This window comes from Spermophilus citellus, assembly GCF_964194105.1.
Source record: "Spermophilus citellus genome assembly, chromosome: 1".
Taxonomy (NCBI): domain Eukaryota; kingdom Metazoa; phylum Chordata; class Mammalia; order Rodentia; family Sciuridae; genus Spermophilus; species Spermophilus citellus.
In genome coordinates this window covers 194,136,254-194,153,816 of record NC_138182.1, presented here as the reverse complement: position 1 = coordinate 194,153,816, position 17,563 = coordinate 194,136,254, and the positions used below count along the sequence as shown (strand labels likewise).

Here is a 17,563-nt window from a genome sequence, read left to right as displayed (position 1 = left end):
ATGTCTAGTTGTGACATTGTACAAATCTCTTGGCCTCTTTGTGCTTCAGTTTCTTCATTTGCAGAACAAACGTTAGGTGACTTAATTCATAGAGCTGTTGTGAGGATAAAGTAAGTTAATAAGCTATTAATAATAGTGCTTGGATAACAATAAGAGCTTACGACATGTAAGATATTATCTATATGTGATAATTACTTAATATAATGTGTGAGCTAAACCTAGTGAGACTTTATGTTTCTTACTGTTGTTCTGGAAAATCCACTCTGCAAATTCATCTCCTGGCTCTGGTGATAAATAAAACTTCAGGCCATTCCCGTAGCTTTCCCAATCACTTCTGAGTGAGGAAAAGGCCAAAATTTTAGATTTACATCCAATTTTAAACTTCTACAGTAGAACTTAGAGATCTATAATTTGTAAATATGGAGGATAAGTATACTTGATAATTCTCTTTGCATTTTCTTGCTCTTCTTTGAACAGCTAGCTGCTGTTTGTGGTCCTTTCAGGGTTGAGATGTGAGGGTGTTGAAGGGGAAGAGGAGTCCAAAGGTAAAGATAGATTTTACCCGACTGGTACAATTGTGGTCCGGCATCAGTGATCCTTGGGTTTGGTAGGTTACTAGTGCCTGTTACTTTTTCCACTTTGAAACACATTGATGGCTTCTGTTGTAGGGCATTTCTCTCAGCCCAGTTTCTCTGAGTAGTCAATGAATGGCTCCTCATCTGCCTACTGTCACTTTTGTCACTACTCTCCCATTCTGTTTCCTGTGAGGCTCAGGTGGTATTTCCTACAGGGAACACATCCCATGCAGGGCTTCTTCAAGGAGGCTCAAGTCTGGTTCCTTTCTTCAGAGTATATATATTTAAATTATTTTAAACTTTTAATTTCTCAGTTTAAACCATTACTTCAGTGAACAATGCTGTATGTAACTTATATAAGCAAAGGCATATATATATATATATATATATATATATATATATACACACATATATATATAATTACTGGCTCATGCATGAAAAACTGATAATATTATAATATTATATTATAATAATTTTATATATTTATATAATTATAATATTATAATATAATATTATATAATAATATAATGATATTATAATATTATCAGTTTTTCATGCATGAGCCAGTAAATATATATATATATGATTATATAATCATATATATATAATATAAATAAAATGAGTATAGCAATAAAATGAGTATAGCTGCTAGAAGTAATTATATATAAATATATATATATTGGGCTGGGGATGTGGCTCAAGCGGTAGCGCACTCGCCTGGCATGCGTGCGGCCCGGGTTCAATCCTCAGCACCACATACCAACAAAGATGTTGTGTCTGCCGAGAACTAAAAAAAATAAATATTAAAAATTCTCTCTCTCTCTCTCCTCTCTCTCTCTCTCTCTCTCTTTAAAAAAAAATAATTAAATAAATATATATATATATATATATATATATATAATTACTGGCTCATGCATGAAAAACTGATGATATTATAATATTATAACATTATAATATTACAATATTATATTATAATAATTATATATATTTTATAATATATATAATTATATTATAATATTATATTATGTAATGATATTATAATATTATCAGTTTTTCATGCATGAGCCAGTAATTATATATATATATATGTTTATATATATAATTATATATATATATATATACACATATATATAAGCCTTTGCTTATATATATGTTCACTTTGTTCACTGCAGTAATGGTTTAAACTGAGAAATTAAAAGTTTAAAATAATTTAAATATATATATATAATATATATATATATAGAGAGAGAGAGAGACTCTGCAGAAAGGAACCAGACCTGATATATACATATATATATGAATTCACATATATATATATGTGTGTGTATATATATATACACACACACACACATACATAACTGTTTTGTGAGTGAAAACTGATGGTGTCTTTTAGGAGAGTGATTTTTCAGTGTATATTAAAATAAAAACTCCGTGTAACTTTGGCCCAATTACCAAACCTGTCCTAAAAAAAATGCCAGCAGAACTACCCAAATATGCAAATGCTCAAATGTTTATCATTGCATTTCTTGGAATTTTTTTAAAAATCAAAATAAACTTGAGTGTCCATCAAAAAGGAATAACAAAATTAATCATGATGCATCCATCATAGTGGGTATAAAAGTTAAATAAAAAAAGCTGAAGTGCTAAGTGGATGTTTCAAAGATGTATTAAGTAGGGGAAAAGGTAGTATAAAAATAATATAAATGATACATTTGAGTAAGAAAATTGAGAAAACCAGGTATATTTCCTTGTATGTATGCATCTATTTACATTTATAAATGCATAGAAAAAAGTTCAAACCAATGTTATGAAAAATAGTTTAAATTGATGAGTGGTTCTGTTTGAAGAAAGGACTAGAAATGGAGAGCAGAGGTCAGGTAGGACTTTAGCATTTACAATGAGAATATGCTACATGTGTGATTATACAGAATTTTACGAACATTTTAATTGCAATAAAATGAGTATAGCTGCTAGAAGTAATCTTTACGATTCATCTCAAATGTAACTTTCAATTTCCATATTAATAGATCTCCTAATTCTCAGAAGAGTTTATGAGAATATTCATCATCATGGAGTAATATTTATCCTACTAAAGAGAGTCCTAAATAATAGCTACTCACTTCTAAAAGTCTGGCAAACAATAATTATGATATCTTTGCTATGGGTGTGAGTTTCTAAGGTCACACATGCAACTATGCTTTTCAGATATAAACTAGACAAATTTCAATTCACAGCACCTTGATTTTATTACAATAATAATAAAACAATTCCCATTGATATAGTACTATGCCTAAAGAGAGTGATGATATTCTCTGAGGAGCAAATATTTATTTATTTATTTATTTATTTATTTTGACAGCGCTGGAAATTGAACCCAGGGCCTCAAGCAAGCATCTACCACTGAGCTATAACCCTAAGCTCTCTTAAGTTATTTGTTAATGTATATAGTTTAAAACAATATCACTTTGTGATATTTATTTTGAAATCATAATGTGTTGTTGAATTACAAACATAAAATTATGATAGTTCTTAAAAGATTAAGTATTATGTTGAAAACATAAATAGAATTATGTGAATGTACTTTGTATTTTCCCTATGCAGTACCTACATGAAAATGGGATTGTACATCGTGATCTCAAACCAGAAAATCTTCTCTATGCAACACCAGCCCCAGATGCACCACTCAAAATCGGTGAGAATATTTCCTGATGTTTCATGACCCCTTTACCCAGAGCAGAAGAAATTTGTTCTGTGAAATTTTAAAACATTGTTCTATCCCTAATTTGAATTTTGGAGGAATATGCATTGTTTTAGAAGTTCATGCTTTATCCTGGAATGTTAATCCAGAAATCAGTGCTAGAAGTTGGTGCTTCTTTGTTAGAGACACAAAGAAATTTTGGTCCTTACCAATAACATACCTGAGGAGATGACCTTGTGTTTTGTAGATAAGTTTATGGGGGGGGGTGATAGATTTAATGCTTCCTTTGATTATTGACTCCTATTTTACAAGTTATTTGGAGTCTAATTTTAGATAATCAAAAACTTTGATTCAAAATACTTGGTACATATTGATGAATCTGGCCTCTGAGACACTTGTTTATATAACCAGATATAAATTAAGGTCTGTATTTCCCAAAATGTACTTCATAGAACTCTGGTGCCTAGGCAAGGTAAATAAAAGTGAATAAGACCTTTTTGTTGGAGTGTGTGGGTTTGAGTGGTTTGCAGAAGTGCTATGGTTGGTCAAATAAGTTAGAAAATGACAACTTAAACTTAAGCAGGCTTTGTATTTCTGCAGCACTTCCAAGAACCTTAAAAAATATTAATGAATAGACTGACATATTATATAGTGCACTACAAGGATTTCCCCAAAGTTTGTTGACTCTTTTTTTTTTCCCAAATAAACATTTTGGAGGAATACAAAGATGAACTTTGAGAAATTCTGATCTACCCAAAGAAAAATTTAAATCAGTGTATTAGGAAATGATGTATTAAATGCTATTTTCCACAGAACTTCCTAATCATCATTTCCAAAAATTTTTAAAAACTTTACATGAATTCTCCTTAGCAGAATTTGTACTAAAACCTCTGAAAGGCATTGTATTTCTGGTGCCGTCTGTCACAGCGTTGAGCTGACGTGTTCACTGCATTCACCAGCGTTACCAACTTTGAAAATCAAGCTGTTCTATGAGGGAAGAGCCTAGACAACAGAATGTGCCTTATGAATGCAAGAACCTAAAGAAAAAAATCCTGAAAGTCCTGCTGGCAGTAAGCTTGTTCTCATAATCACTCCTGAAAGGCAGCAGACAGCAGGGGGTTTCCATTTCCTTTGACATCCCTTTCAAAGATTTGATCCTTCAAGAAATTTCTTTAAATGGATGGATAGATACTAATTTAGGCAGGAGAGCCTTTCTTTCTGAAGGGCTTCCTGCTGCTTTCACTGATAAGGATCAGGCACCTCCCTGGAAATGTGGGTTTATCTTTGAAGTCTAAAATGGCCTCAGTTCTGCACCTGCCTCTCTTGAAGAGTGGCCTTGAGCAGCTTCCTGATGTTTCCTGGGAGAGAGATGTAGCCCAGCAAGAGATCACAATGGTGGCACCTGTTACTTAGGTAATACTTTGTGGATTAAGTAAAAAGGATTTTTGCATTAAAAAGACATTTGTCATATGAAAGTAAATTATTATCTGTCAAATATAATAGGTCAGACATTATTTCTCTTCAGTCAGAAAATGTCTTGATATTTCTGTTTATTTCCACGACATTTATGAAAATCTAATTTTTTAAATCTTCAACAACGGAAGATTCTGAATGATACCACTAAGTCTATATCATCTCTTATAGTTACTGTCACATAAATCTCAGAATTAATACCAAGAGACAAAATATCACAACTATTAATTAATAGTTGCTTAAGAAAATAGCTTATTTGGTAAAAGCTTGGAATTTTTTAGAAGAATGAGGGTTAAATATGAACTTATTTGCAAATGTATTTGGGGAGTCATATTTTTCTCCTACTTAAATAAAGACTTTTTCCTTAGCTTCCTCTCAGGTGGCTTGTCCCCCACACATGTGTACCCCATCATCAAATACAAAAGCAAACAAATAAGTAGTTATTTTTGTAAAAAGAAAAAGTATTTATAAAAACTGAAAAAAGATTTGCTTCATTAATTTTTTTTCTTGTGTTAATAGCTGATTTTGGACTCTCTAAAATTGTGGAACATCAAGTGCTCATGAAGACAGTATGTGGAACCCCAGGGTACTGCGGTATGATCTTTGATACTGATATTTTACCTTTATTGAAATATATTTTTATTTAATGACCCAATTTTTATTTTTAACACCTAATATCTCTATTTATAAATGGCTAAAACTGGTGTGAGTCTCCATGACCACCCCCTGTTCCTCCTGAGGGGTTCAAAATGATGTTTGTTTTAGGACATCTCTGTTAAAATGTCTTTTGGGCAGGAGCTACTCTTGGACTCACTCAAGAATAGAAAAGCAATCCCCAGGAATAGGACAGGGAAGTAGCAGAGTTTATGGTTGGCCAAGAGCCTTCTGTCATTTTCTTATTTGCTCTTCCTTAGGAGGGTATTTTAGGAAACAGGGTGAATTTATTCAGATGGTATACTGGATAACATGAAAATGGTGTAATCTTTAGGTTTCATTCATGTCGATGGCCTAGCTACCCCTGCCCCCCAAGACAAAGACTTCAGGTGCAAGAAAGTTCCTCCAATCCTGCAGGTGAACCATGCTAAGATCCTCATATCCTCTTGCCTGATCTCCCAGAACGGGCTGGAGGTACCCTATGTATAGTCTATGATCAACCCAGAAACAGAACAAAATCTTTTTGTCCATCCTAGCATGAAAGTAGTGGTTTGTTTTCTTCCTGATGGCTGTGTTAATCCAACAATAACCTAAAAACCCAATAAAGCTTGCCAAAATTAGCTAGAATTCATATAATTTTGGTGATTAATGAATATGCCACAAATCAATTAAAATCCTAATGTAGATGAAAAGGAAAAGAGATAAAATTGTATGTCATCAGTCACAAGGTTATCAGTCATCGACTTTTCCTCCCAAGATCTAACTTTTTACATAAATCTTTATCTCACTCATTTCTTCAGCAAACCTAAATTAATCGGCACTATATAGTGAGTCCACTGCATGGCACCAGGGTGATACATCCTACACTAACCCCACTTCAGGGGGTGAGAACCTACAGAACAGACATGCAAACCCCCAACTTACAGCACCTTGAGAAATACCAGGTTATGTGTTTGGAAGGGTCATTATGAAAACACAGGGAAAGAGGGGCATTTGGAGTTACTGGACTTGTTCTTCTAAATCATACCTTAGAAACAGAGAAGAACTATCTAACTAACTCATTTTAACAACTTTTGGATATGTAGAAATCAGATTTGAGAAGGGCAATAAAATATTCTTTGAAACAAATATATGATTAAATTGGGCTGGGGTTGTAGCTCAGTGGTAGAGCACTTGCCTAACACATGTGAGGCACTGGGTTCAGACCCTCAGCACCACATAAGAATAAAAAATAAATAAAATAAAGGTATTGTGTGCATCTACAACTAAAAAATAAATAATAAAAATATGATTAAATCTACAGAATTAGATGTTGGAAGGAACCCTGAGTTTATTAACATTCTCATTTTACAAAGGTCTAGAGAGTTTAAGTGACTTCCCCAAAATTCCACATCTAGTTATTAGTGGCCAGGGTTTGAAACTCCAGGTATTGAAGGACCTAGAAATGCACAGAATTTCCCCTTTAAAAATCAACATAGATAAGTCAGTATATTATTCCTTTTATTTTAAAATATCTTCTATTTAGTTATTTAAACCTCAGAAGTATTACTTGCAAAAGTAATTGCAAAAAGAGTAAAAATCAAAACATGTAGTCAATATTAATGGTACTATGTACCTTCTTCTATACCTCTCCTTATGACTCCAGGTTCATGTAAGCATTTTATATTTTTGCTTTTAATGAGTTAGTTTCCCTGGTGAATTTTGCACACTATTTTCTTCCAACTTAATTTTTCATAAATCCAATAACTGTGTAGATTTAGGTGTATCTGTCTTTCTGTTAAATCTTTACATTGTGCCAAGTGTTCTTGTCTGGATCCTAACCTCTTTGAGGCCAAGAGTAACATGTCAGTTAGTAGTAAGTTCAGAAAACCCCAATTGTGTGGCTTAGACAAGGTAGAAGTTTCTCTTATGTTAGAAGTCTAGAGATATACAGTCTTTGTGGCTTCCATTGCAATGGCTCTGCAGGTACTATGGATCTCAGCATCAAGGACCCAGTCTCTCTCACAATCCAAAATGGCTGTTTGAAATCAGTCATTACATCAGCAGAAATTTTAAAAGATGGAAAAAAGATGTACTTTCTTGTAATTAAACAGACTTGCTGAAGCCCCATGTCACTTCCACTTATATCTTAATAGCCATACTTAGTCACAGTCTCTACTCTGTCTGGGAAGCTAGCAATGTTTCTTTTGGTTGGACATGCTGCTATCCTAAGTTAATTCAGTGTTCTGTTACTAAGTGTCTTAGTTCATTCAGGCTGCTATAACAAAATACTTTAGATGGGATAACTTATAAACAACAAAAATGTATTGAGTTGATGGTTTCTCTTGAGTTTTTTCTGTAAGGGCACTAATTGCATTCACGAGGGCTCCACCCTCATGATCTGATCACCTTTCAGAGGACTTATCTCCTATTATCCACCACCTTGGGAGATGTTAGGACTTCATCATCTGAATGTTGAGATGGCACAAACATTTAGACCACAGCATTAAGAATGAGGTTGAGGGATTTGGGGGGTGGCTTAGTGGTAGAGGCTAGAATGAATAAGACCTTGGGCTTTATCCATAGCACCTAAAAACATTTTTTTAAATGAGTTTGGATTACATAATTCATCATAGACTTACAAGATAAGATTCCATGCCTGGGGGGGGGAGTGAAAACCATTTTATTCTACCATGTTTGCTATAGGCATTCTTTTATTTTATTTTAATGCTTTTCATTTTCCTTAGAACTGACCTCTGTCAATCCCTCTATGGCCCTTCCCTCCTAGTAATGCCATACATACTTTCCCTGTCTCTGAGTCATGTATCCTTATTTGTCCTTCTGTATTTCTTTCATGTGTCCAGGTATCTAAAGCTGTGGAGATGGAGTTAAATTAGTACCATGTGCCAAACAAAACTGTCCACTTAGCCCGGTATGGTGGCATACACCTATAATCCCAGTAATTTGGGAGGCTGAGGAAAGATGATTGCAAGTGTAAGACTAACCTCAGCAAAACTAAAATAAAAAGGGCTGGGGATATATATAGATCAGTGATGGAAACCCTTAGTTTAAATCCCCAGTAAATTCCCAGTATCAAAAAACAAAAACAAACAAATCCTTGCATTTATCATTGCTAATGTTGACCAATTGATAGGAGGATTGAAAGAGAATTGAGAAAAGAACAATAAAACAAATTAAGGATTCCCCATAAGAAGAAAGCTGATGGACAATTTAATAATCATCCAATTCTAAACATTCAATATTCCCCGAAGGTGGGTAGGTTGCAACAAATTTCCGAGAACTGAGCAGATCTGAAATGGGAGGATCAGAAAGAGGATCAACTAGTGTTGTCTCAGAATCCCTTTTGTGACTGTGAACAAGCAGTACCCTTTCAGGGACTAGTGATGAGTGCAGTTCTTTCTTATAGCATTACAGAGTGTCCATTCTGCAAGAGAGGCTGATTCACTCAGGGATAAAACAAACACTGAATGTCTAATAGACTCCATGTTAACTTCTGAGGTTACAAGGATAAACACAATGTGGTCTTGCTCTTTAAAGATTTCACAGTCTATAAAAGAAGAAAGGCCCTTACATAGTAAATCAGATAAGTCAAGATTTATCAGAGCCAAAGTCTCAGGAAAACAGAAGGAAGTGAACTATTGATCCTGGTTGAAGAGGTCTTCTAAAGGAGGGGCATTTGAACTGAACATTGAAGGATAAATAGAAGTACAACAAGTGGGGCTGCAGGACATTCCTTTGTCAGTGGTCACAGGGAAAGTGAAGTTATGGGGAAGCGGCAACACCTGGCAAGTTCAGAGGCTGTTTGTCACTTTGTCACTTTGTAAGACTAGAACACAGAGTTCTTGATCAAAGGTATAGATAGATTTGGAAAGGTAGGATGAGCTATATTTTTTAAAAATCTGCACTTCAGGCTAAGGAATTTGATGATTTGTTAGGTAATGATGACTCAAAAAGTTTTTGAATCAAGACAGTGTTTTGATTTTTTTTGTTGTTGTTTTTCCTTTTTGAAGAGATGAACCCAGGGTCACTTAACCACTGAACCCCATCCCCAGACCTTTTCATTTTTTATTTTGAGACAGGGTCTACTAAATTGCTTAGGGCCTTGCTAAATTGCTGAGGCTGTTCTTGAACTTTTGATCCTTCTGCCTCAGCCTCCCAAGTCGCTGGGGTTACTGGCATGCACTACCATGCCTGGCCAGGACAGTATTTTGAAATCAAGAGAGTGTTTATGTATACCATTTGTCATTTTATAAATATCTGGATTGTGACACAACAGATGGATTTGAAAGGGAAAGAGAAAGAAAACTGACAAATTACAAAGCTGTTTTAAATGCTCTTTCATGCTTTTTCTAATGGGAGAAATGTATACACGTGCTCTCACTCCTAAAATACCATCTCCAGGGATAACACATTTGCTCTACTCCTAAATCCAGTCAGATTTTAAATACAATATGATTGTAAACACAAACAAACAAAAAAACCCACTATTTTATTATCTTGTCCTTGACATAAATATACTCATTTTATAGATAATGTCATCTTATCTTGGAGGTTTGTTTTCTGTTGATTATTTTTGTCACCCTTGAGGCTATAGAACAGGAAAAGAGGAAGCTGAGTGGCTGAAAGGGCTTACGCTAATCCTTCTGTTCTGCTCTAGGTAGTGGTTTGCCCGGAAGGAGTTATTTTCCATAATGTAAGGAGGGGAGAGGCCTGCAGTGTAGATAGCTCTGCTGTCCTCAGGGAAATGTTCTGGGAATTGAGAGGGAAAATAAAAATGCTCTGTGCACTCTAAACATACCTATGGGATTACTATCATTTATATAGGATGGAGCAGACTTGGAAGTAAATAATGATTAAGGTTGATATGTTTATATACAAAAGCAAGGTTCAAATTGTATATAAATAAATACATATTTATTCATACAAATTCTTGGCTCAAAGGAAAGACATGGATATATTTCAAAATGGGAGTAGAGACAAAGCTGGATTTTTGTGTTATATAAGCATATATAATATAAATAAATAAATAAATAAATATATATATATATATATATATACACACACACATATATAATTAGTTTATTATAGATAGACATAATATTGGGGTTTAAGAGGAAGCAGGATTTTAAGGGTTCACTTCTGTAAAGGAAACAATGGAAAACCCGAAGCCATAGGAACACCAGGCACAAAATCACATGTCCCTGGACCATAAACAAGATCCAGGCTTTAAACAGAACAAGAATTTTAATGTGAAAATGAATATTTATATTTTTCCATCTTATAAAATAATTAGATCATTTTCAGGTAAGATTAAGCTTTGAGGGGCTGGGGTTGTGGCTCAGCGGTAGAGCACTTGCCTTGCACGTGAGACACTGGGTTCTATCTTCAGCACCACATAAAATAAACAAAATAAAGGTATTGTGTCCATCTAAACTAAATTTTTTTTAATTAAAAAAAAAAAAACCTTTGACAACCACCCTCAATTCTGGCCCCTTCTCTCCTCACCACATATAAGTACAATCATCAGTCTAGTATGTCTTCCAAGAATAAGTAGCTGGAGAGGAAACTGTCCATCTATAAGGAGAGCTGGGAGGAATCACATGCAACACTGGCAGGAATCACTATTCTGCTGTGGAAAGCCTGACTTTACCCTGAGAGGGCCTGGTATCCTTTTAAGATATAATCTGGTGGGCATGGCCACCAGAGACAGAGAAGAGGCTCAGGAAAAGAAAGAAATTTATTACACTCTCAGGTCTTAAAAACAGGAGGCACAGCATACCATTCAGGGCCACGTGGGAAAGGCACCAGGGTAGTCTGGAGGCAGAAGATAGGAACCAGGGAAGGTTTGGGTTAAGGTCTTTATTGGGATTTCTGAGTGAAAGAAAGTGGTAGCTTGAGCATTTTAGGATTGGCTTGTTTGAATAATTTTGATGGGCTATAAGCTACAGGATTGTCCCAGTTACTTCCTTCCGGAGGGGAGGTGATCAAAGCAGAGAATATTGCCTCCTGGAACATAACAGCCAGCTAGGAAAGGCTGTGGATTGGCTGGTTAGCTTGTGTATAAAAAGCAGAGGTGCCTCAAAAAGGGCCCTTTGTTGTCTTTAAGAATTAACTAGCCTCCAAAGGGGCAGTTTTTTTGCAACCAGAAAGGGTTTTTTGTTTGTTAGTTTTATGTCAAAACCATCAAAATATACAGAAAAGTTTTTAAATGTTTATAATACAGAAACTTTACACTTAACTTGGAAAAAGGTCTGAGACCCATATAATTGACAGAGGAAAGGTGTGAACTTTATCTATTGCTTGTAAGGTTGGTTACATCCAAGGTCAATTATTCTTACATACACTGTGTCTAGTTTCTACTCTTAATGGAAGGCTTTCCAAATTACATCTTCTGAGAGAGTGTTTATGTATATCATTTGTCATTGTCAGGAAATAAAAAAAAGGAAAAGCTACCCATTAGGTCTCTTTCATAGAACCATTGCCCCAGGCTATTAATAAGAGAGGGTTCACTTATAAATGAATCACAAAATAAAAATCACAGATGCTTCATGTTTCAGCAAACACACATTATTTCCTAGGAAATATACATAGTCAAAACCAAATTCCAGACTAGAAAATTAAAATCTATGGCCCAGATAAATGAAATCAATGATTAGTTTTCTAAAGCAGACCACAAAATATTCAGCATTGAAGAGATTCTTAACACCTTGTCCTCAGGAAAGAGAGAGGAAGGAAGGAAGGAAAGAAGGAAGGAAGGAAGGAAGGAAGGAAGGAAGGGAAGAAGGAAGGAAGGAAGGATCCATCCACTGACTCTTAGTGACGTGCTACAATGTAACTATGAGTATTAATTGCAATGGGAATCACAGAACAGAATTAAATATTGTTAAAGTAGAAAAGAAACCAACATGGTAATGAGTTAAGTAAAAGAATATTTCTGTCTAATGCCAATTACCTAATATTCATAAGTTTAGTTAATTAAACTATGTATGCTCATATTTCATATTTGTACTTTTATTCAAATTCTATCTTCAGAGTCCAGAGCTGTTAATAATTTATTTTCTTTTGACATTTGCCAAGGTCTCATTATTTCCTGAGACAGTTCTATTGACATAACTCAGATGAAATATTAATAAAAAAAATATCCCATGTTCTAGGCCCCTAAGCATGACAGTGTTTGCTATTGGTGGGTTTTAGCAATGGCAAGTATATGTTGTGCTTCTACATAAACCAGAATGAAAGCTAATTATTCAACAGTTGAAGAATGAGCTGCCACTATATGCAAAGATCTCTGCACTTAGAGGCCACAGGTACCTATTCCTACAAGTAATATTCTGGGAGTTTCCATATAGAGAGGAATACATATACTCTGTATGTTCAGACTACTGCTGGCTTGTTTTAAAAACCAATGCTGCCTAATTAACCAATGAATTCTGCCATAATAGAGGTGTATAGTAAAAAAAAATGATGGCTAAAGGTAGAACATTAACTTTTGGCATGGTATTTTAATCAGCTTTTTTTGATGCTATAACTAAAAGACCCAACCAGAACAATTGTAGAAGAGGAAAAGTATATTTGGGGGCTCAGGGTTTCAGAGTTCTCAGTTGATAGGCTCTTGGCTTCAGTCCTCAGGGCTCAAGGTGAGGCAGAACATTATGGCAGAAGAGTGTGACAGAGGGAAGCAGCTCACGTCAGGATCAGACTGCAGAGAGACTCACCAGATACAAAATATATAGCCCAAAGCTAAATCTTCAATACCTACCTCCTCCAGCCACACCATACCCACCTTCAGTTACCACTCAGTTAATCCCTGAATAAGGGGATTATTCATTGATTGAGGTAAGGCTCTCATAACCCAATCATATCTCCTCTAAACCTTCTTGCATTGTCTCATACATGAGCTTTTGGGGGACATCTCACATCCACGCCATAACAGCATGTGAAGGCAAGATAAAAAAAAGCATGGGATAGAAGAGAGACAACCTCACCATCTTGCTCTGAAAATATTCCAGAATGATACCTCCTAAAGAATGAGCAAATAGTGATAGACTCAGAAAAGTGACTTTCTTGGACCTGATGTTCAATATTAAAATCATATCTACTCCCCATCCGCACTAAGGCACAATAGGTGTCTTTCTCAATTCACCTTCACCACAGAGCATGAGGGTGGCTAGTGGTGTGGGCTGTCCACGTTTTGTTTTTCTGCTGATCAGGTGGATGTTCTCTGTGTTTTCACTTTACTAGGCTTAGGAGTTTTATGCCTAATGCATTAGCAAAAATATCTAAATCTTATCTAAATACTCAGCTATACAATGAAAATAATAATGCTTCTTTCATAGGACTATGATAACAAGCAAATAAGATAGTATATGCAAAGTTTTTTAACTAGAACACATAATAAATGTAGGCATGATAAAAGTAATTATAGTAATGATTAGGGTTATCATAATCATTTTTATTATTACTATTAAAATATATTAGTTTATTTGGTTGGTCCCTTTCATTTTACAAGTCCTAATGTTTGGGGAATTGGGTTTGAAGTCTTTGAAATGACATCATCTCTGCCCAGTTTTTTGTTTTAATAAAAGACTTACTTTTAAAAATTTCCCCACAGATTTAACCCACACTGATAGTTTCTGAACTTTTTTATGGTTTTATGACAACTTTTAAAATATTTTTCTAGGTTTTTAAACTCTCTGAAAATCAATAATGGTTCCTAAAACTGGAGAGTAGATTTTTTAAAAAGTTAACCATAAGAAATAGTAAATAAATTAGATCCAAACCTTTTAAAGACCAGGTTGATTTTTCAAGTAACAGTTTTGTTGATATTTTTTTTCAGTTGCACAAAAAAAAAAAAATATTTCTTACAAAATTAGAAATATTAGGATTTTTAAAAAGAATATGAATGAAATTGGAAAGGTGCTGAAGTTCAGTAAGTCAGTTTTAGCATCTAATCTGCCAGTACCCCTTATATATTTGGGATTCATTGCTGTGTATTTATTTATGCGGGCAATGAGCTTTTCAGAGTACACAGACTATCAAGGGAATTAAAGTTCATTTGAATTATTTATTTGTTGGGAGTATGGGTTTCTAATATTTTTATAGTCAGAAGGAAAAAAACATTAAAATTTAGTTAATGTTTTAGTAGCTAATAAAGAAGAATAATTCAGTCTCTCCCTACCATAGATACACACATACACATATGTACACACACATACACATGCACACAGAGTACAGAGTCATTTTAAAGCATCCAGAAACTGAAAACTTCTCAATAAGAAAAATTTCTTAAGAAGCTTACTGCAGTATGTTAGGTGGACCCAAAACTCAACATTTCATGTGAATATTATTACTTAAAATATTTCTTTAAATACTACTAACAAAACATCTCTCCAAGTCTTATCTTTCATTAGTGCCAGTTACAGAAATTATGGTTACAGAAATTATGCCACAAAGTTGCCACATTGTTACTTTTTAAACATCTTTAATTACATGTGTATTTTTTTCCACATTTTTATTGGTGTGCTATTGTTGTAATGATAAAATTTGTTACATACTGGTACACTATAGCATCATAATTTGGCCAATATAATTTCTTTGTACTTTCCCTTTCCCTCCCCTTGTTGTTATTTTTTAAAGAAAATAACTCATTAGGTTACTTCTGCCAAAATTTAAGACAAATTTTAAATAGTTTACAGTTGAACAGAGGAAAGTTTGGTTCAATGCTCAACAAAAAGGTTAACTTGACCCATAAGCTACATTTTCTGTAACAAAAAAATATAGGAAAATTTAAATGGAATAAAAGAAGTAAATTGAATAATCTAAAATAGAAGCTTTCAGTATAGTTTTATAAAAGAACATTTATGTTCATTTCTAAAAGAATAAATAGCTAACATAAAAATATAAATGAATCAAATGTTGCTGGTAATCTAACCAAGTAAGGAATAATCTCACTCAAGAATTAAATACTCCTTCTCCCTCTCCTTCTTTCTCCCTGATGTAAGGAGAAAGCCATCATCTCCCTAAGCCATCATCTGTCGTAGGCATGTTTGCTACATCTGAGTTAGACCAGGTGGAGGAAGGGTGGAGCTGTGAACACCCAAAGGGTGGTGAGAAAAGGTCATCAATAGCTCACCTTGTTCTTGACCTTGGAGAGGACAGGGCCTCTGAAGGTTGGGTGCAAGCTTGTATTAAGTGGTTTCTGGGAAGTTTGATATTTGAAGAAAATGAATCTTTTTGTGTCTTTTTATTGGCTTGGTGCTTCCCTACATGATGTATTCTGAAGAATTTTCTTTATGCAGACATTTAGTCCTTTTCTCATTTACTAAAATATTTATGGAGCTTCTGTGAGATTTGGTGCTAGAAATATAGCAAACAACTAAACAGAAGAAAATAAAGCAAAAACTCTTCTTTAGGGATCATACATTTTATTGGGAGAAGACAAATAAAATAAATAGATAAGTTACACAGAGGTGATCATCTCTGTGGAGTAATTTTATATAAAGCTGGGAAAGGAGCCTGTATTGTAGTTTAAAATGGGTGACCATAGAACTCTTCATGGGAAAAATGGAAAATATGAACAAAAACTTGAACAATATGAGGGAGAGAGAAAGCCACATGGATAACTCGGAAAGGAATATTCCTATAGAGGGGACAGCAGGAATATACCTGGGTGTCTGTGAGATCCGTCAAGGAGACAGGTTGGTTGGAGGAGAGGGGAGAGCTAATGACCAGGAGAACAGAGTTAACATTTACTGAAATGGGACTGACCCTTGGAGAAACAGGTCTGGGATTGTTAATTTTGAGATGTCTGTTAGGTATCTAAGTGGAGAGAACCTGTGGGCAGAAGGGTGTGTATCCGAAGTTCAAGGGCAAGAACTCAGCTGTTGATACAGATGTAGTGTTATCAACATACGGATGGGATTTATCATAAGATTACCATGCTTGCTCAAGGCAGAAAGGAGACAACCCCAGCTGATTCCTGGACAGGACTACCATTAGGGGGCTGGAGAGAAAAGGAACATTTTTATCATTTATAGAACTTCAGGTAGCAAAGGAAGACCCAGAGAACAAAATTAGGAATTATGAATGGATGTCACAAAGCACAGAGATTTTTTTTATTTTTATATTTTTTTGTGTGTTTTAGTACTGGTTATAGAACCAGAGGTGCTTAACTACTGAACCACATCCCCAAATCTTTTTTATATTTTATTTAGAGACTTTGTCTCACTGAGTTGCTTAGGGCCTTGCTAATTTGTTGAGGCTGGTTTGAACTCACGATCCTCCTGCCTCCACCTCCTGAGCCGCTGGTATTACAGGTGTGCGTCACCCAGAGCGCGGATTTTTGAGTTCATATACAAAACAATATTCCCAAAACTAAGCCTGACAGCAATCAAAAGGGCTGCCTCTCTGGCTTGGAAAATATTCACAAAAACTCAGGTTCTGGGGCTTTCAGCCAGGGAAGGGAAGGAAAATTCCTGTGAATTTTTCTATCACCCAATAGACATACAGTAGATGGTATTAAATAATATCATCACAAAACCACCAATATGTTCTGTATATGTAAACTAAGTTGAGGATTATGTCAACCACTTACATAAATGAATGTCAATCAAGTATATTTTGGTTTGAGATGGCTGATAAAATTGAATCCAAAGAGATTGTCAACAGCATCCTCCCCTCACTTTTCTTGCTCTCTTTGAGTTTAGAGACAGTCTTTTAATGTAATGGCAAGCCTTAATTTCTGGGTCTCCCCACCATAAGTCATTTTCCATTCCCATTTCTATATAAGACACTACTTGAAGAAGAGAACCAACTGTGCCAAAGAATTCACAGTTCTGTGAGGATTCAGCTCTATTATTACATATGTGAGGGTGGAATGCTGGGAGGAAAAGAGGTCAAAAGGAAGGGGTGATTGATGGCAAGTGGGTAGAAGACTTGCTTAAAATGTATTATTTTGGCCCTGAACACCCACAAAATGTTCCATATTAGAATATTATTACATAAAGTGTATGCATAAAATAAAAATAAAAAGTTTCAAAAGAATTATTGATAATCATCAGTCAGAAAGTTTATAGATCCCTTAGAGAAAAGCACAGTATTTGCCATACCTAATATAGGATTAAGAGTTTAAATTATAAGTCTACTACTTCATGCTTGCATCTCC

At 34.8% G+C, this 17,563-nt stretch overlaps 1 protein-coding gene across 1 annotated transcript in view; it reads left to right on the top strand.

Moving 5' to 3' along the window:
• The window catches only part of CAMK4 (calcium/calmodulin dependent protein kinase IV), a gene marked incomplete at its 3' end in the record, with an annotated part of 234,535 nt that overhangs the window by 201,702 nt on the left and 15,270 nt on the right, over positions 1–17,563 (top strand). Inside the window, exons 6-7 of the mRNA XM_081302083.1 lie at positions 3,177–3,267; positions 5,266–5,340. Coding sequence (XP_081158209.1) covers positions 3,177–3,267; positions 5,266–5,340 — 166 coding nt within the window. The remainder of the gene's footprint in view (positions 1–3,176; positions 3,268–5,265; positions 5,341–17,563) is intronic.